This window comes from Nicotiana sylvestris, chromosome 7 (assembly GCF_000393655.2).
Source record: "Nicotiana sylvestris chromosome 7, ASM39365v2, whole genome shotgun sequence".
Lineage (NCBI taxonomy): Eukaryota > Viridiplantae > Streptophyta > Magnoliopsida > Solanales > Solanaceae > Nicotiana > Nicotiana sylvestris.
The window spans coordinates 164,702,026-164,724,760 of NC_091063.1; the positions used below are offsets into that span (position 1 = coordinate 164,702,026).

General features: G+C 36.7%; 4 protein-coding genes across 4 annotated transcripts; 2 read left to right on the forward strand and 2 right to left on the reverse strand.

The window, feature by feature from the left end:
- Positions 1–6,589: 6,589 nt before the first annotated feature.
- LOC138874075 (uncharacterized) lies at positions 6,590–7,641 on the reverse strand. The gene is made up of 2 exons (XM_070152579.1): positions 6,760–7,641; positions 6,590–6,610 (listed from the first exon to the last, which is right to left on the reverse strand). Exons 1-2 carry the CDS (start codon positions 7,639–7,641, stop codon positions 6,590–6,592), a joined length of 903 nt encoding a protein of 300 aa, XP_070008680.1.
- A 60-nt stretch (positions 7,642–7,701) lies between these two features.
- LOC138874076 (uncharacterized) lies at positions 7,702–8,658 on the reverse strand. The gene has a single exon (XM_070152581.1). The coding sequence runs from the start codon at positions 8,656–8,658 to the stop codon at positions 7,702–7,704; it is 957 nt and encodes a 318-aa protein (XP_070008682.1).
- A 2,506-nt stretch (positions 8,659–11,164) lies between these two features.
- LOC138874077 (uncharacterized) lies at positions 11,165–11,596 on the forward strand. The gene has a single exon (XM_070152582.1). It carries the CDS (start codon positions 11,165–11,167, stop codon positions 11,594–11,596), a length of 432 nt encoding a protein of 143 aa, XP_070008683.1.
- A 2,026-nt stretch (positions 11,597–13,622) lies between these two features.
- LOC104219775 (uncharacterized) lies at positions 13,623–22,461 on the forward strand. Its single transcript, XM_009770505.2, has 12 exons — positions 13,623–13,947; positions 15,393–15,608; positions 15,713–16,825; positions 17,353–17,475; positions 18,582–18,763; positions 18,852–19,083; positions 19,167–19,376; positions 19,788–19,916; positions 21,141–21,209; positions 21,632–21,754; positions 21,970–22,020; positions 22,102–22,461. Exons 1-12 carry the CDS (start codon positions 13,711–13,713, stop codon positions 22,267–22,269), a joined length of 2,853 nt encoding a protein of 950 aa, XP_009768807.1. The 5' UTR covers positions 13,623–13,710; the 3' UTR covers positions 22,270–22,461.
- Positions 22,462–22,735: the final 274 nt, after the last annotated feature.

Sequence of the window (22,735 nt, forward strand, 5' to 3'; positions counted from 1 at the left end):
AAAATCTATTCAAACAATACCCATTCAAAAGGAAGCAAAAATTTAACTTTTTTTAGCTGCAAATAACTAATTGACTAATATTATAATATTTGGAGGTAATATTTTATGAATTGGCTAATTTTTATGCTAATTGGCTTATAGGCAGTCATAACCGTTAGTCTCTCAAGTTGTAGCCATCCTTGACTATGAGAGTGAACATATCGTTTTCCCTTGCAATGAAGAAGCCTCTAATTATCGAGTAGAACTAGGATATGTGATTTGTTCGAGTGTTTACACCTAACTAAATAATTAATTTTAAGAATTAATAAATCAAAGTACAAAATTCATATTACTTAACTATGTGCAACTATTAAAAAGTATTAGTCCTAGGTTATGCGCTTTGCACGTGTACCCTATATAAGTGAATATACGATCTTAAAAAATTAAGTAATTATTATTATTAAATAATGTATTTGAGCTATTGAACAAAAATTAAAAGAAAATATAAGTTCCTAACATTGATAAATGTTTATCCAATTTAGCTAGTTCAATAGATAAAGAATACTGCCATGTCAAAATCCTTACATACTTTATTGTGATTTTTGATGGCTTATATAGGAATATATGATGAAATATATTATTTTTTGTTACCCAATAACGAAAATAACTAACAAACAGTACTATGATATAGCTAATTTTGCTCTATTTTTTTAATTTCTTTCACCTCTAGTGTTCTTCTTCTTTGGAGATAAATTTACGTAACTTACGAGTTTTATCAACTTAAAAATAATTTTACTTACGTGAAGATGTTGAAAAAGAATTGAATTAGATTCCTTTTCTATTTAGTTAATTCAATGGATTTATTTTTTTCGCATTGGGACTTTGTGTTGTTAAAATAACTTAAAAAATATAGATAATTTTTAACTCCATTCCTATTCGAACAATAATTTTTCTCTTAATTAATTTTTGAATAATATTTTAAAATTACATTCAATAATTAAAAAATATTTAATTAAATATATACCTCTTACATTTAATAGTTACAATCTATAGAAGTTTTCCCTTATAAGAATAAGTTCCCTACGAGAAGAATGAGTGTCTAAATTTTTTTTATATGGAAATTGTTGTGAGAAACTATAAGGAAACGAAAAAGTCTTACATAATACGTAGTTCATACACAAAAGGATAGTCGTTCAAATATAATTAAGACAATAATTTTAATTCAAAATAAGTAAAGATTTAATAAGAGATAATTTTAGGTGATTTCAAAGTCCTACATATTAGGAATAAAAACTAAATTGTCATTTTGTCTATTGCAAAAACTATTTATAAGGGTAAAAAAGATGAACGTATTTTGCTAAGGGCTTTCGTGATTTTAGTATAGTATAGATATAAATATAGATTTATTCATGCACAAGAATTTCATATGTTAATTACCCTTATAAACGGAGGATGTATGATAGTCTCATTATGCGAATTGCGTTGAATAGACAACGATACTAAAGAAAACATATGGAGCATGGAGACTGTATTTCATTAAGCTATTATATTCCTATTTTATTTTACAGTCCTTGTATTATTTTTTAAAATAAGGAAAGTTCATAATTACACAAAATTTACTTGATTTTGAATTCCTAAATATTAGGAAAAATAATTAATGTCTATTACTAAATATTAGAAAAATAATAAAATAGCTATTTTGCCTAGTGTAAAACTTATATTTAAAGGGTAAGAAAGACGACATTTCGTTAAGGACCTTTGTATTTTTAATATAGTGTATATATATATATATAAGACATATGTTTTAGATTACTAGATTGGTGTACATGTAAGTTATTTTTGTAGCAACCCCTTTGGGAGGTTACTACTTAGGAAACAAATCTAATTTTCATATGGTGATATAACCCTTCTTGATTAATCAACAGATTAAAGCAACTTCCTAACAGGTTTATACAATCATTCAAAATCACTACAAGTTTGTAGTGTACATAAATTTCAAACTATTGGGTAAAAAAAGAAACTAGTTTTCTCTTTTTCTACATATTTACAAGACAAAGTGTAAATTCAGCATATTACAAGACTTGAGTTATTAAAACACCCTAATACAATAAAATAGGCTACAAATTCAAGTTACAAGATTTTGGTCTTTAAAATCCAACAAGCCTCCAAATAACATAAGTGTGACATATATATATATATATATATATATATATATGTATATATCCTGTATATCATGTACATGTCCCAAAACTATGCAAAACAAGGTGCATATGCAAATGTGATCTCCATAAATTCTCCCAAAAAGACTACTTCACCCTGGCCATCTTCAGATTTCATCCCGAACATTTCCTACGATAGAAAACAATTATCGTTAAGCATAAAGCTTAGTGGTGTATAAACTTTAGGCTTGGAGTCATTAAATTCTCCAATTCCCCTTTTCAGTCATAGTTAGCTCAATTTAACATAATTTAAAACAAGTGAACAAATATATCAAACATATCAATATCAAACTTTGAAGTGTTTCCAAATATCAATAACAATGTTCAAGAGTCTAGAAAGTGTATACTATCAATTTAAGAGAGTATACCAAATATCCATTTTTCGCCCAATATGTACGTCATGCCATCACACTAAGCATAATCAGATATCAAGATGGACCGAAGCCCCAAATCAAGTAGGGTCAAAACCCAATAGACAAGAGAATCAAGAACCATATTAAAATGGCTTCCTAGTTCGTACTTAACACGGACAAGTTCCATAATTCAAGACGAACTACAAATCCAAAGTCAAGATGGCAAAAGATCCAAATCAAGAGGCATGCCAAGATGAGTGACAAAGTCACTGCCACAAGAAGGACAAAGTCCTAACAAGAATGCAAAATGATCAAACAATCCGTACGAATGGACGATTTAGCAAATATCTTACAATACTTGATATAGTACGAATATAAAAATATAAATTGAAACCAAGAAAAATAAAATATCAAGTTATTTTAACATATTCCAGCAAGCAAAAAGAGTATAAGTTTATACACAAACCTTGGTGTTTTACCACGAAACAGTTCAATCACAACTTTGGGACGTTCGAATCGTCTACGCCGTAAACAAACCAAATCTGTCCACTTCCTCAAACACTTTTCCTTTAATTTTTTTCCAAGGGTTTATATACCTTAAATACATAATCAAGTATCTAAATAAGTTCAGTGATTTAGCAAGTCAAACTAAATATGGTATTGGTGAAAATTACCCAAAAACGTTTGAAACAGAAATTCTGGACAGTATCACTGTTCCGAGTTGTAACTCAGTTTTGAAGATCTACACGGACAAACTAGACTTTCATGTATTCATAAAAGTTTTAGATCTATGTCTTACTGTTTCATAACATCTTGAATCACCTCCATATCAACTTTGAACAAAAAGTTATGCTAAAATTACTAACAGCAGTACATGGAGTATTTCTAAAACTGGAAATCTGGACAGCACCTGCCCTGTACTTTCTGATCCTTTTTCAGGTAAATACCAACAAAACTAGATTTTGGTTACTTCATAAGAGTTATAGATTTATGAAATACCTTTTCATAAAGTCCTGGATCACTTAAATTGAAGCTCTGTACAAAAAGATATGTAGAAAATTCTAGTAGGTGTCTAGTATAAAAACGAGTTTAGAAACTTACCAAGAGGAGCAACTTGATCTTCACCAAAAATGAAATTTGCTTGTTGATTTAGTAGAAATCCATGGTTTTTTTCATGAAACTTCAGATTTTCAAGTTTCTACGAAGGAGAGAGATAGAGAGAAGGAGGGATAGATAGAAAGAGAGATGGATAGCTACTCTTCTTTGTCTTGAAGAGTAGAAACAAAATGGTTACTCAACTACTAAATATTCTTAGATAAATACAAAAGGTTGGAAACCAAAACTTAATTATATATTATATTTAATAACAACTCGTCAAAATAATATTAAGTGTTACATAGCAACATCATGAAACTTTATTGCCAATATTAACACAACCTAAAGTAAGAAATTTTCATATATTGACCATTTCACATTTAGGAAGTGCAAAGTAAAATATTTCCTCGTTATAAAAATGCCCAATCAAGAATGCAAATATTATAAAATATTTTGAGGTGTTACAACTCTCTCCCCCTAAAAAAAAATTTCCTTTTGAAATTTACCTTGTACTAGTCCCGAAACAAATGTGGATATTGAACTCGCATATCCTCTTCTCGCTCCCAGATAGCTTCTTCGCCTGAATGATTTCTCCAAAGAACCTTCACTAATGAGATTCTCTTATTTCTAAGCTCTTTTATCTCACGCGCTAAGATTTGGATTGGTTCTTCTTCATATGTCAAATCAGGATTAACCTCAATAGACTCAATAGGAAGAACATGAGATGGATCTGAGCGGTATTTTCGAAGCATAGAAACATGAAAGACGTTGTGGATCTTACCTAATTCAGGTGGCAAAGCTAGCTTATATGCAACCGGACCAATTCTCTTAAGTGTTTCATAAGGTCCAATGAATCGAGGGCTAAGTTTATCTTTTTGGCCAAATCTTATGATCTTCTTCCATGGAGAAACCTTTAAAAATACCTTATCGCCCACCTGATGCTCAATTTCACGCCTTTTAAGATCAGCATATGACTTTTGTCTGTCTGAAGAAATTTTCAAACGATCCTTGATGATTTTTACCTTATCTTCAGTTTGTTGCACAATCTCATGACCCACAAATTTTCTTTCACCAACCTCATTCCAACAAAGAGGCGTTCTACATTTTCTCCCATATAAAGCTTCATAAGGAGGCATGCCTATACTTTATTAGTAGCTATTATTGTAAGCAAATTCTATTAGGGCTAAGTGTTTGTCCCAACTACCCTTAAACTCAATAATGCAGGCTCGAAGCATATCCTCCAAGATTTGTATTACCCTTTCAGACTGGCCGTCCGTTTGTGGATGGAAAGTGGTACTAAAATTCAACCTAGAACCCAAAGCTTCTTGCAAGCTAGACCAAAATCTAGATGTAAACCTCGGATCTCTATCAGACACAATAGAAACAGGGATTCCACGTAGCTTCACAATCTCATTAATGTACAATTCTGCTAAACGTTCAAGTGAGTAATCCATTCTGATTGCCAAGAAATGAGCACTCTTAGTTAGTCTATCTACAATGACCCAAATTGCATCATGATTTCTTTGAGTGCGTGGAAGTCCAGAAACAAAGTCCATCGTTATCCTTTCCCATTTCCATTCAGGTATTGACAAAGGTTGCAGGAGACCAGCTGGGACTTGATGTTCAGCCTTTATTTGTTGACATACCAAGCATTTAGAAATGAACTCTGCAATGTCTTTCTTCATACCACTCCACCAATAGTGCTCCTTAATGGTCCGATACATTTTAGTACCTCTAGGATGCATTGCATAAGGTGAACTATGTGCTTCAATCAAGATCTTCTTTCTCAATTCATCATCATTAGGAACACACAACCTATTTTTATAAAACAAGGTACCATCTTTCCTTAATGAAAAATTTGATTCTCTTCCATTTTGGACTTCTTCAACCCGTTTCAAAAGCTTCTCATCTAACTTCTGTGCTTCTTGGACTTGCTCAAGTAAGACTGGCTTGACTTGCAAATTAGCAATGATAGAACCATTAGAATTAAATGAAAGGCAAACATTCATGGCTCTTAATTCAAGAAGCAAAGGCAAAGGACTTAGAGTTAAACTTGCAAGGGAATTGTGACTCAATGCATCTGCAACCATATTGGCTTTACCAGGATGATAATCAATCGTGCAATCATAATCTTTGATGAGTTCAAGCCATCTACGTTGTCGCAAGTTTAACTCTTTTTGTGTACCCAAGTACTTCAAACTCTTGTGATCAGTAAGTATGTGACACTTCTCTCCGTATAAGTAATGCCTCCAAATTTTTAAGGCAAAAACAATGGCAGAAAGTTCAAGATCGTGAGTGGGATAATTCAACTCATGCGATTTCAACTTTCGAGAGGCATAAGCAATTACTTTCCCTTCTTGCATCAAAACAGAACCCAAGCCACGATGAGATGCATCACTGTATACCACATAATCTTTTCCTTCAGCTGGCAAAGAAAATATTGGAGCTTGTGTCAACAAGGATTTGAGCTTTTCAAATCTCTCTTGACATTTGTCATCCCATACAAATTTGGCGTCTTTCCCCAAAAGTTTGGTCAAGGGAGAAGCTATAATAGAGAAGCCCTTCATAAACCTCTAGTAGTGTCCTGCTAAACCCAAGAAACTTCTTATCTCAGTTGGGGTTTTAGGGAGTTTCCAATCAATAATAGCTTGAATCTTACTAGGATCAACCTTCACACCTTCAGATGATACAATGTGCCCTAAAAAAACCACTTCATTCAGCCAGAATTCACATTTGGAAAGCTTCGCGTAGAGTTGTCTCTCTTTCAGAATTTGCATGACAATTCGGATATGCTTATCATGATCTTCTCTATTTTTGGAATAGACTAAAATGTCATCAATAAACACCACCACAAATTGATCGAGATAAGGCTTGAATACACGGTTCATTAGATCCATAAATGCAGCAGGAGCATTTGTCAAACCAAATGGCATTACCAAAAATTCATAATGGCCATACCTGGTCCTAAAAGCAGTTTTAGAAACATCTTGCTCCCTCACATGCAACTGATAATATCCAGATCTCAAGTCAATTTTTGAGAATAAGCTGGCACCCTTCAGTTGGTCAAACAAGTCATCGATTCTAGGCAGTGGGTATTTGTTCTTGATTGTTACCTTGTTCAGCTGTCGGTAATCAATACAAAGCCTACGAGTGCCATCTTTCTTTTTCACAAATAAAACAGGAGCTCCCCAAGGTGAAATACTGGGACGGATAAAACCTTTCTCAAGAAATTCTTGCAATTGAGCCTTCAACTCTTTTAATTCAGCTGGAGCCATTCTATAGGGAGCGACAGAAATAGGAGTAGTTCCAGGGACAAGCTCTATAGGAAATTCAATCTCCCTTTCTGGAAGCAACCCAGGAAGATCATCAGGAAATACATCAGGAAAGTCGCACACAGTTGGTATGTCCTTAAGACTTGGACTCCCCAATCGTGTATCGACTATATGAGCAAGATAGGCATCACAACCTTGACAAATCATCTTCCTTGCCAAGACCGCAGAAATAATATTAGATGTCAATGATCTTTCTCCTTGAACTACCATGTGTGAATATGCATGAGTTCTAAACGTCACTTGCTTCAACCTACAATCAACCAATGCATGGTGCCTATGGAGCCAATCCATGCCAATAATAACATCATAGTCTCGGAAGGGCATTTCAAGCAAGTCGACAGGGAAGACCAGATTTTGAATCATGAATGGACAATCTCGGTAAATCCTGTTAACAACAGCCTGATGACCTAATGGACTCGTGACCAGCACATCAAAGTCAAGTCTCACAGATTTAACAGTATCGGAAAATGCAACTGATGAGCAAACATAAGAGTGTGAAGATCCAGGATCAAATAATGTAACAACAGATATGCCAAACAAGTGAAATTTACCAGCAACCACGTCCGGACCATCCTGGTCATTCTTCTGTCTCATAGCATAAACTCGTGCAACAGCTCTCGACCCACCAGCCTGATTAGCTACACTCGAGCCCGCTGCTTGCATATTTCGAGGTCTAGCACTACTATTAGCTTGAGAATAAGTAGTGACAGGCTTTTGAACTGATCATTCTGTATGTGTATAAGAAAGAGGATTAGGATTGGGACAATCTTTCACTTTATGATCCATACTTCCACAATTAAAACAAGCACCGGAAGCTCGTCTACATGCACCATAATGATTCTTCCCGCACTGTGCACAAGTAGGTGTATGAGTTTTGCCTTGTCCATAACTTGGAGTACTGGCAGTAGAAAAATTTGACTTATTCTGCTTATGATGTAATGATTTATGTGTACTCTCAGTCTTGGAATAATCAAACTTTCCCTTTCTGGATGAACCGCCATAATTTGAATTACCCTTCCTAAGCCTGTTTTTTCTCCTACTAGCCTCTTCCTTGTCAATTCTTTCCCAAGTAAGTGCAGCTGAAATCAGCTTGGAAAAATCCTCAAGTTGTAATATTGCCACTGATTTTCGAATGTAACCATTCAAACCTTCTTCAAATCTTCTGCACTTGTCTCTTTCACCATCAATAATACCTTTAGCATAGCGAGAAAGCCTGAGAAAGTTTTGTTGATACTCTGCAATAAACATACTCCCTTGTCTTAAATTCAAAAACTCTTTCTTTTTAGCATCACAATAGACAGGGGGAACATATTTTGCACGAAATGATTTCACAAAGTCATCACAAGTCAGCACCGGAGGTTTTGCTTTTGCATTTGGCACACTTACCCACCAATCATAGGTATCTTTTTGCAAAAGGGAGATAACATACTTAAATTTGACAGCATTAGTACTCTCCAGTTGTTCAAAGACCCTCTCCATGCGCTCGAGCCATTGTTCAGCTACCGTGGGATCTGTAGTGCCTTCAAATTCAACTCCGCCCATTTTTCTCATCTTCTCAAAATTCATTTCACTAGGTTCTGACATTGTCCCAGCTAAGTGACGAAAGAATTCAGCCATCTGCTGGAATGGGGGAGTCATAAATGGAGTATTATGACTCATTGCTCTTGGATTACTGCCCATTTCATTTTCACTAACACGAGGATGATTTAGGTCAGCAAGGGTTCCTCATTTCCTCCCTGAAGGTGAGGCATGCCATTATACTGAACCTGACTTTCATCAATGGATTCAACAACTCTATTTGAAGAAGAGGCCATATTAGAAGTCTTATAAAAGATAAGATCACACTGCATTAGGGACATGTACATGATGTATATGCACACATAATACAATAAATTAAATTAAACAAGTATGCAAAAATTTATAAACTCCAAGTCATTTTCAAGAAAGGAAATAACAACAAATACTAGGTACTATCACAACAAAACAAATCCTAGAATCACAAACCGTGGCTCTGATACCAAAACTTGTAGCAACCCCTTTGGGAGGGTACTACTTAGGAAACAAATCTAATTTTCTACTTACAAAATATTAAAAGAGATATTAATAAAAATATTCAGAATAATTTTAGTAGCGAAAGTAGGCCCATGTGAAAAGGTTCAAAGTGCAATATATTTTTTTTTTTGAGAATACACCATAATTTTATTTTAAATGAAATACAATGTCAAAATATTAGCATATGGTGATATAACCCTTCTTGATTAAACAACAGATTAAAGCAACTTCCTAACAGATTTATACAATCATTCAAAATCACTACAAGTTTGTATTGTACATAAATTTCAAACAATCGGGTAAAAAAAAGAAACTAGTTTTCTCCTTTTCTACATATTTACAAGACAAAGTGTAAATTCAGCATATTACAAGACTTGAGTTATTAAAACACCCTAATACAATAAAATAGGCTACAAATTCAAGTTACAAGATTTTGGTCTTTAAAATCCAACAAGCCTCCAAATAACATAAGTGTGACATATATATATATATATATATATATATATATATATATATATATATATATATGTATATATCCTGTATATCATGTATATATGTACATGTCCCAAAACTATACAAACCAAGGTGCATATGCAAATGTGATCTCCATAAATTCTCCCAAAGAGACTACTTCACCCTGGCCATCTTCAGATTTCATCCCGAACATTTCCTACGATAGAAAACAACTATCGCTAAGCATAAAGCTTAGTGGTGTATAAACTTTAGGCTTGGAGTCATTAAATTCTCCAATTCCCCTTTTCAGTCATAGTTAGCTCAATTTAACATAATTTAAAACAAGTGAACAAATATATCAAACATATCAATATCAAACTTTGAAGTGTTTCAAAATATCAATAACAATGTTCAAGAGTCTAGAAAGTGTATACTATCAATTTAAGAGAGTATACCAAATATCTATTTTTCGCCCAATATGTACGTCATGCCATCACACTAAGCATAATCAGATATCAAGATGGACCAAAGCCCCAAATCAAGTAGGGTCAAAACCCAATAAACAAGAGAATCAAGAACTATATTAAAAATGGCTTCCTAGTTCGTACTTAACACGGACAAGTTCCATAATTCAAGACGAACTACAAATCCAAAGTCAAGATGGCAAAAAATCCAAATCAAGAGGCATGCCAAGATGAGTGACAAAGTCACTGCCACAAGAAGGACAAAGTCCCAACAAGAATGCAAAATGATCAAACAATCTGTACGAATGGGCGATTTAGCAAATATCTTACAATACTTGATATAGTACGAATATAACAATATAAATTGAAGTCAAGAAAAATAAAATATCAAGTTATTTCAACATATTCCAGCAAGCAAAAGAGTACAAGTTTATACACAAACCTTGGTGTTTTACCACGAAACAGTTCAATCACAACTTGGGGACGTTCGAATCGTCTACGCCGTAAACAAACCAAATCTGTCCACTTCCTCAAACACTTCCCCTTTGATTTTTTTTCCAAGGGTTTATATACCTTAAATACATAATCAAGTATCTAAATAAGTTCAGTGATTTAGCAAGTCAAACTAAATATGATATTGGTGAAAATTACCCAAAAACGTTTGAAATAGAAATTCTGGACAGTATCACTGTTCCGAGTTGTGACTCAGTTTTGAAGTTCTGCACGGAAAATCTAGACTTTCGGGTCTTCACCAAAGTTGTAGATCTATGTCCTATCATTTCAGAACATCTTGAATCACCTCCATATCAATTTTGATATATTGGGTCGTCGGTAGGGGGTACACTGAGCTGCATGGCGACTTTGGTTTCGGAAAGCGGAACGGAGGGGGCATTTCGATGTTGGACTTTGTCAAGGCATTCGATATAGTGATTGCAAACTCAAGTTTTACGAAGCGGGAGGAGCATTTGGTTACTTACCAAAGTTCGGTGGCGAAGACTCAGATTGACTATCTCCTCATCAGGAGATGCGACAGAAGGTCGTGCAGAGATTGTAAGGTTATCCCAGGTGAGACCCTCACAACGCAACATAGGATTTTGGTGATGGACATTGGTATTATGATAAGGAGGAAGAAGAGGTCAGGACGAGGCCGCCCGAGGATTAAGTGGGGCGCCTTAACTCAAGATAAAGCTCAGGAGTTGGAAGGAATGTTATCGACAATGGGAGCTTGGAGAAGTAGCGGGGATGTGAACACTATGTGGTCGACGACAGCGGAATGTATAAGGAAAGCGGCGAGAGAGGTGTTAGGGATATTTACGGGACGCACCAGTGGCCGCAAAAGAGACTGGTGGTGGAATGGAGTTGTTCAAGGTAAAGTGGAAGCAAAGAAGACGGCTTACCTGCGGTTAGTAGGGAGCACTGGCGAGGAGGAGAAGGGAGTGAATAGTGAGAGGTATAAGGTAGCTAGGAAGGAGGCGAAGATGGCAGTAACGAAGGCTAAAACGATAATTTTTGCTCATATGTATGAGGAACTGAGGAACAAAGGCGGGGAGAAGAAGTTATTCCGACTCGCTAATGTAAGAGAGATGACAACTTGGGATCTGGACCAAGCGAGGTGCATAAAAGATAAAGACGACAAAGTTTTGATGTGAGATGACCAGATTAAGAGGAGGTGGCAGGCCTACTTTCATAAACTTCTAAGTGAAGAAGGGGATCAGGATACTGTACTAGGGGAATTGAGGAATGCCGACAGTCCCCATGAATTAAGTAATTGTAGGGACATCGAGGTCGATGAGGTTATGGAGGCAGTGCGTAAGATGAGAAGGGGCAGAGCCATCAGGCCAGACGAAATTCCGGTTGAACTTTGGAGGTGTGTGGGTAGAGCAGGCTTGGAATGACTTACTGGATTGTTTAATGTTATATTCAAGACTAATAGGATGCCTGAAGAGTGGAGGTGAAGTACAATGGTTTCGTTGTATAAGAACAAAGGTGATATCCAGAGCTGTAACAACTATAGGGGTATCAAATTATTGAGTCATACCATGAAAGTTTGGGAGAGAGTGGTAGAAATGAGAGTGCGAAGGACGGTGTCTATTTCAGACAACCAGTTCGGGTTCATGCCGGGGCGATCTACCACATAAGCTATCCACCTTATTAGGAGTATGGTGATACAATACAGGAATCGGAAGAAGGATCTCCACATGGTGTTTATTGATATGGAGAAAGCATACGATAGGGTTCCTAGGGAGGTCTTATGGAGCTGCCTAGGGGATAAAGGGGTCCCGGTTGCCTACATTAGGGTGATTAAAGACATGTATGCTGGAGCTAAGATTCGAGTTAGGACAGTAGGAGGCGACTCCGAGAATTTTCAAGTTGGTACGGGGTTGCACCAAGGGTCTGCGCTCAGCCCATTCCTATTTGCCCTAGTGATGGATGCACTAACTCATCATATTCAAGGGGAGGTGCCATGGTGCATGCTATTTGTTGATGACATTATTCTAATTGACGAGACACGAGGCGGCATCAACGAGAGGCTAGAGGTTTGGAGACATGCTCTTGAGTCTAAAGGTTTCAAGTTGAGCAGGACGAAGACGGAATATCTCGAGTGCAAATTTGGAGTTGAGCTGACGGAAGTGGGAGTGAAAGTGAGGATTGACTCTCAAGTCATCTCTAAGGGGTAGTTTCAAGTACCTTGGATCGGTAATTCAGGGGATCGGGGAGATCGACGAGGATGTCACACACCGTATAAGGGTGGGGTGGATGAAGTGGAGGTTAGCGTCGTGAGTCCCGTGTGACAAGAAAGTGCCACCGTTACTAAAAGGTAAGTTTTATAGAGTAGTGGTTAGGCCTGCCATGTTGTATGGGACTGAGTGTTGGCCGGTTAAGAACTCACACATCCAGAAGATGAAAGTAGTAGAGATGAGGATGTTGAGGTGGATGTGCGGGCATACAAGGATGGATAAGATTAGGAATGAAGATATTCGAGAGAAGGTGGGCGTGGCCCCCATGGAGGACAAGATGCGGGAAGCAATACTCAGATGGTTCGGGCACATTCAGAGGAGGAGCATTGATGCACCGGTGAGGATGTGTGAGCGACTGGCTATGGTGAGCACGAGGAGAGGTAGAGGGCAACCTAAGAAGTATTGGGGAGAGGTGATCAGGCAGGACATGGCGCGACTTAGGATTACTGAGGACATGACCCTTGACAGGGAATTATGGAGGTCGAGCATTAAAGTTGTTGGTTAGGGGAAAATTGTGAATATTTCTACAGCATACGAGAGTGAGACTAGCCAGTTAGGAGTTAGTCTGAGGATGCTACTGGTCGTCTACTGATGCAGGGATTTATCTGCTGGTTATTACTATACCATCCATCTATTTCGTATTTCGTATCTCTTATATTGTTGTTATTTTATTACGAGTCTATCGATGATACTAATATATCGTCTCTTGTTGCTTTCTTGAGCCGAGGGTCTCCTAGAAACAATCTCTCTGTCCCTCGGGGTAGGGGTAAGGTCTGCGTACATGTTACCTTCCCCGGACCCCACTTGTGGAATTATACTGGGCGTTGTTGTTGTTAATTAAATAGAAAACCGAGAAATAAGAAGAAAAAAAACGAAAAAGAAGAAAATAAGAATGGAAAAAAAAAATGAGAAAAGAAAACGAGAAAGAGAGCTTAAACCCTAAACCCTGGCCCTGATAAGTTCCACCATCACTTCCACACCATTGCTGAGAACACGTGAAGAGAAAAACAGGAAAAACAGCAGCAATGGTGAAGGCGTATCTCCGGTATGAGCCGGCGGCGTCGTTTGGGGTAATAGTATCGGGGGAGTCAAACATCGCCTACGACAGCTCCGGCAAACACTTGTTAACGGCGGCGTTAGAGAAAGTCGGCGTATGGCATGTGAGGCAGGGTGTTTGCACCAAAAACCTAGCTCCTCCTTCGTCTAACTCGAAAGGCCTCTCCGTTGCCGTTACTTCAATTGCTTCCTCTTCTTCATCCCTTGTAAATCTCTCTTTCCTTCCTTTTTTTGCTGCATTTCTCCGTAAGCTGTAATTTTTATATTGCTAGAGATAAGTGTTCATTATATTGTTATCTTTAATGACCTACAATTTAGCTAAAATAATGACACAATTAAAGCAAGCACTTGAGAAATATGAATTTGTCCACAGTATTCAGATTGAAAGATATATGAGAATCTTTGAGAAAGTGCATAGAAATAGTGAAACTATAGCTAGAAATATTGCTTGTGTTTGTAGTGTTAGAGCTCCTACTAGAATTAGAGATGAAGTACTTAAGTTTAGATTCTAGTAGAAATTCTATGGCTATGTAGTAGTCGGATAGAGATTTTTTTGATAGCTAACTGATTTAGTTAGCTATGGTTGTACGATTTCTTTGGTGATAAATAAAAATATTTAGCTACCCAAAAAAGAAAGCAAACACTTGACCTATAAACCTACGAGCGATCAGTGGCGGAGCCAGGAATTTTAATAAGGGGAATCAAAAAATTAGAACTTGCAACCTAAATCAGTGTTTGAACTAGCTTTGCTACTTCCATTATTTTAAGGGATCAAAAGTTTATATATATTTGGAAAAAGAGTATTTTTGCCCTATTTACTCTGTATGATTTTCCAACAGAGTTGAAACCCCTTCATTGGCTGTGACTCTGCCACTGCTAGAATGGGGGATAAAGCATCGCATGCAGCAATACAAGCTAGGTTCAGTGGTCTATGTGATCTGATGCCAATTAATTGAGAGTTATTAGTTGTTATAATTTCACTTACATTAGGGGGTGTGTTTATTGAGTAGTGGAAAGAAATGGGTCCAATTAGGCAGAATGAATAAGGAAATTCCATATATCCAATCCCAACTATGAAGGATTGAGGTGTATTTGATTGCTTGATATGATTTTTGGATAATTTCTGATAGGGGCATGATGAATGGGAAAAACTTATTTCCAGTATGATTTTTTTTTCTCAATTAAGAATTATTTCCTCTATGCTTTTGGTTCAACAGTAAGGTGGTCCAGCATATGACTTGTGGTATGGGCACATCATGAGTTCACAGCAACGTGGAGAAGAGTAGAGGGGAGATTGCATTATCCATTTAGTTTCAAAACTACAAACAGCAGATTTCTCAATTATTAAAAGAAATAATTTGAATGCTTGATTTATGGGTAGCTATACATGTACTGTAGTTATGGTACTCTTTCATCTAAGATAGAGTTGCATCTTAAAATGTAAGTTGTTGTAGCAAATTATTGTGGTGTAGGGAAGCAGGAAAGCTTAAATGACGAGACATGTTCCGAGGTCATTGTTTTTGTTTGCCCTCTTTGAGTGATCAGTCGCGATATATTTGTTTCTTATATTGTTTTGTTTCATAGGAAAAGGTTGTGAAACTTAAGATTTATTTTCATGGTTTTAGTAATGATAAGGTGGATTTAATTGCAGATAGCAAGTGGTTATGCTGATGGAAGCATTAGAATCTGGGATTTGGAGAAAGGGATATGTGAAACCACACTGAATGGGCATAAAGGGGCTGTCACTGCCCTTCGATTCAATAAGCTTGGATCATTGCTTGCATCAGGAAGCAAAGATAATGACATTATTTTATGGGATGTGGTGGGTGAGTCTGGTCTGTTTCGCCTTCGGGGACATCGCGATCAGGTTCATACTACCTTGGAATTAGCAGTGATGTACTTTTCTTTTCTGACTTCTTCACGTGTCACTTATGAAATTCTAATTTTGTTCCATTGCCATCCGTGTTACAGGTTACTGATCTTGTTTTCTTGGATTCTGGCAAAAAGCTGGTAACAGCTTCTAAGGACAAATTTTTGAGGGTATGGGATCTTGATACTCAACATTGCATGCAGATTATAAGTGGCCATCATACTGAAATTTGGTCCATAGATATTGACCCTGAGGAAAGATATCTTGTCACTGGTTCGGCTGACCTTGAGCTTCGTTTTTACACTATAAAGCATGATTCAGCTGATGGACAATTGATTGCAAACAAAAGTGAAACTGATGTAAATAAGGACTTGCCTACTGAAAACAAATGGGAAGTATTAAAGCCATTCGGTGAAATTCAACGTCAAAGCAAAGATAGAGTTGGAACAGTGAGATTTAATAAGTCCGGAAACCTGCTGGCTTGTCAAGTTGCAGGGAAGACGGTGGAAATATTCCGTGTGCTGGATGAGTCTGAATCTAAACGCAAAGCAAAAAGAAGAATCAGTAGAAAGAAGGAGAAAAAAGCTGCCAAAGAAGGCCTTGAGGCAACGGAAAAAGGAGAGACAGATATTGGAGCTGAAGAAGGCAGCAATCCTGTTGTTACAGTCATGGATATCTTCAAGCTTCTTCAGACTCTACGGGCTGGAAAGAAGATCTCCTCAATTTCTTTCTCCCCAGTCACTTCAAAGAACTCACTGGCTACATTAGCACTGTCTTTGAACAATAATTTGTTGGAATTTCATGCTATAGAAAGCAGTTCAACTACTAAATTGAGTGCTATTGAGCTTCAGGGGCATCGCTCTGATGTCAGAAGTGTTACTCTCAGCTCAGATAACACTCTTTTGATGACAACTAGTCACAGTGCAATTAAAATATGGAACCCTACTACTGGTTCTTGCCTCCGCACTATTGATTCAGGATATGGTCTTTGTGGACTGTTTGTTCCAGGTAACAAGTATGTGGTCGTCGGTACAAAAGGTGGTACTCTGGAATTTATTGACGTTAGAAGCGGTACTTGTGTGGATGTAGTGGAAGCCCATGGCGGTTCTGTTCAGTCGATTGCTTTAACTCCAGATGGTACAGGTTTTCTTACTGGCAGTGCCGATCATGACATTAAATTCTGGGAATTCCAAATGGTACAAAAGGCTGGTGAAGTGCGTAATCTAGCTTTCTCCATATTCAAACATATGCCAAATTGCTAAACATGGATGACTCATGCTAAATTACTGTGCATCTCCATCTTTCTTGACAGTGTACTGCTGTTATCTGCACTTTGGTTCTTAATGTTGGGATCTCATGTTGGATGGTTTAGGATCTTAATAGAGATCTCTGGATTCCTATGAAAACAGATTATTTACACTTTACCACATACTAATACAATTGCTCAACAGCTGTAGTGGTGCTCTTATACTTCTTAAAAGAGGGGCTATAATAATGTTTTTGTACAAAAGAAATAGTAGCATAGAATAACTGATTGCTTCTATGGAGATTCAAACAGCATACTGAGGTTCTCCGCTGAATAGGCATTTATCTAATATACATATGTCAAATCCTAGAATGCAAAATTGGCTTGGGATTCTTACAACCATGGTCTTGTTTCTTAACATTCTAGTTTCTGCTGGATAAAAGAATCTCTGTTCTTGCTGGGGAGTAATCATGTGTTTAATTTATTGACTTACAGGGGTCTAAGCATTTAACCGCATCTGCTACAAGGAGCTTAAAAATGAATGAAGATGTTCTAGTCGTTGCTGTGAGCCCTGATGGTAAATATATTGCTGTTGCCTTGTTGGATAGCACAGTAAAGGTAACGGTCTAACTTATTTGAATGGTCGGTCCACATTATAATTTCTGAAGAACAGCTTTAAAGTAGAAATTCTCATCTCTTGGGACTTGGAAGTATTCTTTATGAAGTGTTTGTGAAATTACCTGATCAAATGTCTCGGTGTAAGTGTAACATTATTTATAAAAAAACAAAAAGGTTTTGCGTAACATTATTAGTTAAGCTCTTCTTAAGTAATTTCTTTGACAGTGATAGGCATATTAGCTACAAAAGTCAACTACATTTTCATTTTCGGTTTCCTTAAGATGGTGGGTAGAAACCTTATTTGGTACATATGCTTCTAGAAACAAATGCTGCTTGTCATATCAGCTTCTTTTTCGTTGCAACTGGCTTTGTTCGCCTATTTATCTTTCTGCTTAATTCAGAGCCTAATTTTGATTACTGGAGAAGCTCAGTGCTTCTGTATGCCATATGTTTATTTTTGCTGCTTTACCAGCTACCTGTAAGCTTATGGCATAGAAGAAAAGCGGTTTTCATCATTACAGAAGGTGATTTTTCCCAATATTTTGGGCTTTCATCTTGATAGCAGATACAATGAATGTTGTATCGCAGAGCTCAATATTGCTGTGAGCCACGTTGGTTGGTCTAGCAGAAAGCAGGAAAACTATTATTCACTGAAGTAGGATCTGGAAGTAACAAAAGATCAGAACTTCTCTTTATCAATAAAACAAAAGATTAGAACTTCTCAGGCAAAATCAAAGAATGGTTTTCTCCGGTTAAAGTGCCATGCTAATAAGCTGAACAGAGAAACCTGAGGTTTAGCCCTTAAGGTCCTTAGCAAAAGTCAAACTACTTCCCAAAATATCCTGTTTCCTAACTTAGATCCATTTGAACAGCCTGGAAGCGGTTTGAGACTGAGACTAGATTCTTAAGTCAGCTCCCGAAATTCTATCTAGCTTCGTATCCAGGTTGTTTTCATTACACTGTTAAAACTTTTAATTCAGTTTGTTTTTCTGCTTCATCATTGTGTTGCAGTCCACCAAATGCATTTGCGTTTTACTTCATCTCAAGGCTCTTATTTCTTTCCGGTCTTATTTAGACCTAATACTTGTGATGTCATACGTTTTCAGGTCTTCTATATGGATTCACTCAAGTTCTTTCTTTCACTCTACGGTCATAAGCTGCCTGTATTGTGTATGGATATTTCTTCAGATGGGGATCTGCTTGTCAGTGGCTCTGGAGACAAAAATGTGAAGATTTGGGGTCTAGATTTTGGGGATTGCCATAAGTCACTTTTTGCGCATGCTGATAGGTGCTTTGATTAAAGCATTAAGTAATCTAGTATTCCACTAGGTAATGTTTCACAGCTAACCAATGCTGATAATCTGTTTCCATGGCAGCGTTATGGGAGTTAAGTTTGTGCGCAACACCCATTACTTTTTCACTGCGGGGAAAGATCGTCTGGTGAAATACTGGGATGCTGACAAGTTTGAGTTGCTTTTAACCCTCGAAGGTCACCATGCTGAAGTCTGGTGTCTTGCTGTTAGCAACCGTGGTGATTTTATTGTTACAGGATCTCATGATCGGTCCATACGCCGATGGGATCGTACTGAAGAACCATTTTTTCTTGAGGTATTCTGTTTTAATGTCTGAAATACTGCATCGCTTTTAGACAGTTTAAGCAAATAATTATAAGTTGCTACTTGGATTTGCAGGAAGAGAAAGAAAAGAGACTGGAAGAGATGTTTGAATCAGACATTGACAATGCATTTGAGAATAAGTATGGACCAAAGGAAGAACTTCCCGAGGAGGGAGCTGTGGCATTAGCGGGGAAAAAGACTCAAGAGACTCTTACTGCTACAGATTCTATCATTGATGCACTTGACATGGCCGAAGCGGAACTGAAACGAATTGCTGAACATGAGGTTTGCGGCTTACTTGGAGGCATCTTCTTACTGATCTTCCTTTACAGGGAAAAAGGGTTAATAGAATGAAATTAAAGCAGAGTGGTTTTAGAATTTATGTAATCTTTTTGTATAGACTGAAACCTACTTGGTACAACATTGCTAAAATGATTTTGAATTATCCAGAAGATTTTTGGTGTAACTAATGAACAAGATTTTAATTAAGAAAAAAACTAAACAAAGGTTGTCAAAAGAGGTGGTTATCTGAATGTTTGCGCCTTTTCTTTGCTCTCCTTTTTCTTTGAAACTGGGTGAATGGATGTGGAAGGTAATAAGTGGTTAGTTAATTATTCTTTTTATTAAAAAATGAAACTGTTATCATAACTTTTGAATTTGTAATTTCTTGAATGGCTAATACTATTTTCAATTTAGGAGGACAAATCAAAGGGCAGAGTTTCAGAATTCAGGCCCAATGTTCTCATGCTTGGTCTTTCTCCTTCTGATTATGTTCGTCGTGCATTATCGAGTGTTCATACTAATGATCTGGAGCAAACATTGCTGGTAAGTGATTATTTTGAAGTAAATGTTTTCTTTTAATTAGGAAAATCAGTCTTTTTAATATTTTTTCCTCACCTGAAATGTTATTATATAACTGTTTCAATTCAAATATCATCGCTGTGATTCCATACATTTGAGGCTATAGCTTTGGCCATGCGTAGTTTATTGAGCTTAAGTTTGCAAATTGTTACTTGGAGGCACAGTGCCTAAATGTTGGGCCCTGGGTTACTTTTGGTTTATTTTGATATTGGGAAGTTTGTAGGTCTGTCCCTTTTAACTTCAGATGGGGCGTAATAAGAGATAAAACGTCCTTTTTAGGGCAGTGAATTAATTTGAAACTAGCGGAAATGGAATTCTTAAGTTCAATGGCAAAGGGTTTTATAATTCTTTCATACTTGTGTTTCCAGCATTTTGGAATAATATCTTTTGTTATTTATAATTGGTCTCTGTTTCTTAGAGGAGGGATACACGTGATAGTTGTCACTAGAGGTAAGCAAGTATTATCAAACTGAACTAACTTTTTCCAGCTTTGAGTAAGGACACTAGTAAATGTTTCTGTTTCTGGAGCCTATCTGTGGTCGAAATGGGGTCGATTGGATGCGAAAGGCTGTGTGGCATCTTTGACATAAAACTTAACCGTGACATGGTTGTTTGGTTTACTCAAAAATTATATTGTGCCTTAAATCCATCTGGTTGGAAGGCATCCCAAATTACCGTTGCTTACATCATGTGTTACCCAGAAAAAAGACATTGGGGGTATTGTTGCGCGGTTTACTCAAAATTCATATTATGCCTTAAATCCATCCGGTTGGAAGGCACATCCCAAAATACAGTATGTGACCATTGCTTACATCATGTGTTACCCAGAAAAAAGACTTGGCATACCCAAGTTTTTCCGACATCATATCATCTAATGTATGTTAGAGTGACATCATTGAAAAACCTAGTTTTACTTTATTCTATTCGCTCTAATGGTTGAGATGCGGGTTATATATCTCACTCCAGTAATGTGTTATCCTACTCAATCCCGCTGAATCCATAATTCAGCTTTCCTAACTTTACACATATTAACATTTGGTATCTCTTAGAATTTGCCTGTTCAGACCCATGTATGGGATTTCACTGGGTTTTTTGTTGTTGTTGTTGTAATTGAGTTTAAATTGTTTGTATCCTGTCAATTTCTATTTCGTCTTGTATATAAGATTCTATTTCAAATAATCCTTGCAGGCTTTACCCTTTTCTGATGCTTTGAAGCTCTTGTCGAACCTGAAGGATTGGGCATGTATCCCAGATAAGGTTAATATTTTCTTACAAGAGAAGTAGAATTTTTACATTTATGTAAGCCCAGACTCCACTTGTGGGATTTACCGGGTTGTTGTTGTCGTTGTTGTATGTAAACACAAATATTGTTCTTGAGCTTTTGAAAACAAAATAATTGAATAGAATCTCCTCTCATATTAAGTTTAATCTCCAAAAGAGTGGAGAATGGTAATTTCAGTAGCAATCAACAAGTTCTTTTTTTTGGTGTGCGTGTATAAAGTACGGTAAGTAGCAATCGACATTTTTTTGCACATCTACATCGACAAGGTAGCTTTTTGTCTTCTTACTTGTAATTGTACAATGTATGCTTTGCTTGAATGAAGTTCCTGTCTTCTGCAGTTTACAGGCCATGTCCAATCTTGAATTTCACAGTCATTATCCTTCTATGGTTCTTGCAGGTGGAACTTGTTTGTAGGATAGCGACAGTGCTATTGCAACTTCATCATCACCAGCTGCTTTCAACTGTCTCTTCCAGACCCCTCTTGACCGTTCTAAAAGAAACTCTTCATGCAAGAGTTAAGGTAAATTTGAGTACATTTGCTATGACTTTTTGAGCAATTCTTTTTTCTTTTTAATTAAAGAAAAAATTGAAACTGTTCAACCATGTCTGTGACTTTCACTACCTGCACACCTCACCCCATTCTAATATTGTTTTAAAATTAAGCATGTAAATGGAGAACCACTGTCCTCATGGGAGATTCTATTTTTGACACGAATTCATGTCTGACTACCACAGGAATGCAAAGATGCCCTCGGTTTCAACCTTGCTGCAATGAATCATCTCAAGGTAAGACACTTGTGATTTTGATTTTGTCAGCCTCTTTTCCAAGTTCATGAGGATGTGAATTGATTATCTCTGTTGTCTCAGCAATTGATGTCTATGAGTTCGGATGCTCTATTTCGTGATGCAAAGGCTAAGTTATTGGAGATACGTGCACGCAACACAAAACGTATTGAAGCAAGGGCAGACACAAAACAAGAAAAGAAGAGAAAGAAGAAACAGAAGAAGTTGGATGGAGGACATGTTTGGTCATGATTTATAACCTCAACCTCACTTGTACCTTATTGTGGGGGTAACAATTTTGGTCAGACAGCTTCAGCAAATAGGGTTTGAGTTTTGATACAAAATTTGTATATAATTTTGTTAGAGTTATAAGAACGTTATAGCTCTAACTAGTTTATTACACCAATCATATTACTTTCTTAAATGACAAGAGCTTTGTCCTGATGCTAGTCCTTGCTGCCTGAAAGTAGAAAATTTAATTAGTCAGGTTTAGAAGAGAAGTTTGGATTCTCATTAGCAGCCTGATTTTTGAAGTTCATTACACGTTCTATCTATTTTTGGCAGGTTAATTGCTGCAACAAATTAAGGTGATTTGATATTTTTATTTCGTTGTTGGATACTATTAGTTAAATTCCTGAAAATCTATGATTTCCATTTTATGCAACTTCTTCGGTTTGTCTTCATTTCTTTTTTCTATTTTCTAGCACGTGTTTTTAAC

What these genes read in the sequence shown, in the direction of transcription:
- LOC138874075 (XM_070152579.1), bottom strand. Translation starts at nt 7,641, where the DNA reads ATGCAAGCAGCGGGCTCGAGTGTAGCTAATCAGGCTGGTGGGTCGAGA. An exon ending in ATTACCGACAGCTGAACAAG is followed by an intron (nt 6,611 to 6,759) that starts GTAACAATCAAG and finishes AACTGCTTTTAG; the next exon opens with GACCAGGTATGGCCATTATG.
- LOC138874076 (XM_070152581.1), bottom strand. Translation starts at nt 8,658, where the DNA reads ATGGGCAGTAATCCAAGAGCAATGAGTCATAATACTCCATTTATGACT.
- LOC138874077 (XM_070152582.1), top strand. Translation starts at nt 11,165, where the DNA reads ATGGGAGCTTGGAGAAGTAGCGGGGATGTGAACACTATGTGGTCGACG.
- LOC104219775 (XM_009770505.2), top strand. Translation starts at nt 13,711, where the DNA reads ATGGTGAAGGCGTATCTCCGGTATGAGCCGGCGGCGTCGTTTGGGGTA. An exon ending in CTTCCTCTTCTTCATCCCTT is followed by an intron (nt 13,948 to 15,392) that starts GTAAATCTCTCT and finishes ATTTAATTGCAG; the next exon opens with ATAGCAAGTGGTTATGCTGA. An exon ending in AACGAATTGCTGAACATGAG is followed by an intron (nt 19,377 to 19,787) that starts GTTTGCGGCTTA and finishes TTTTCAATTTAG; the next exon opens with GAGGACAAATCAAAGGGCAG.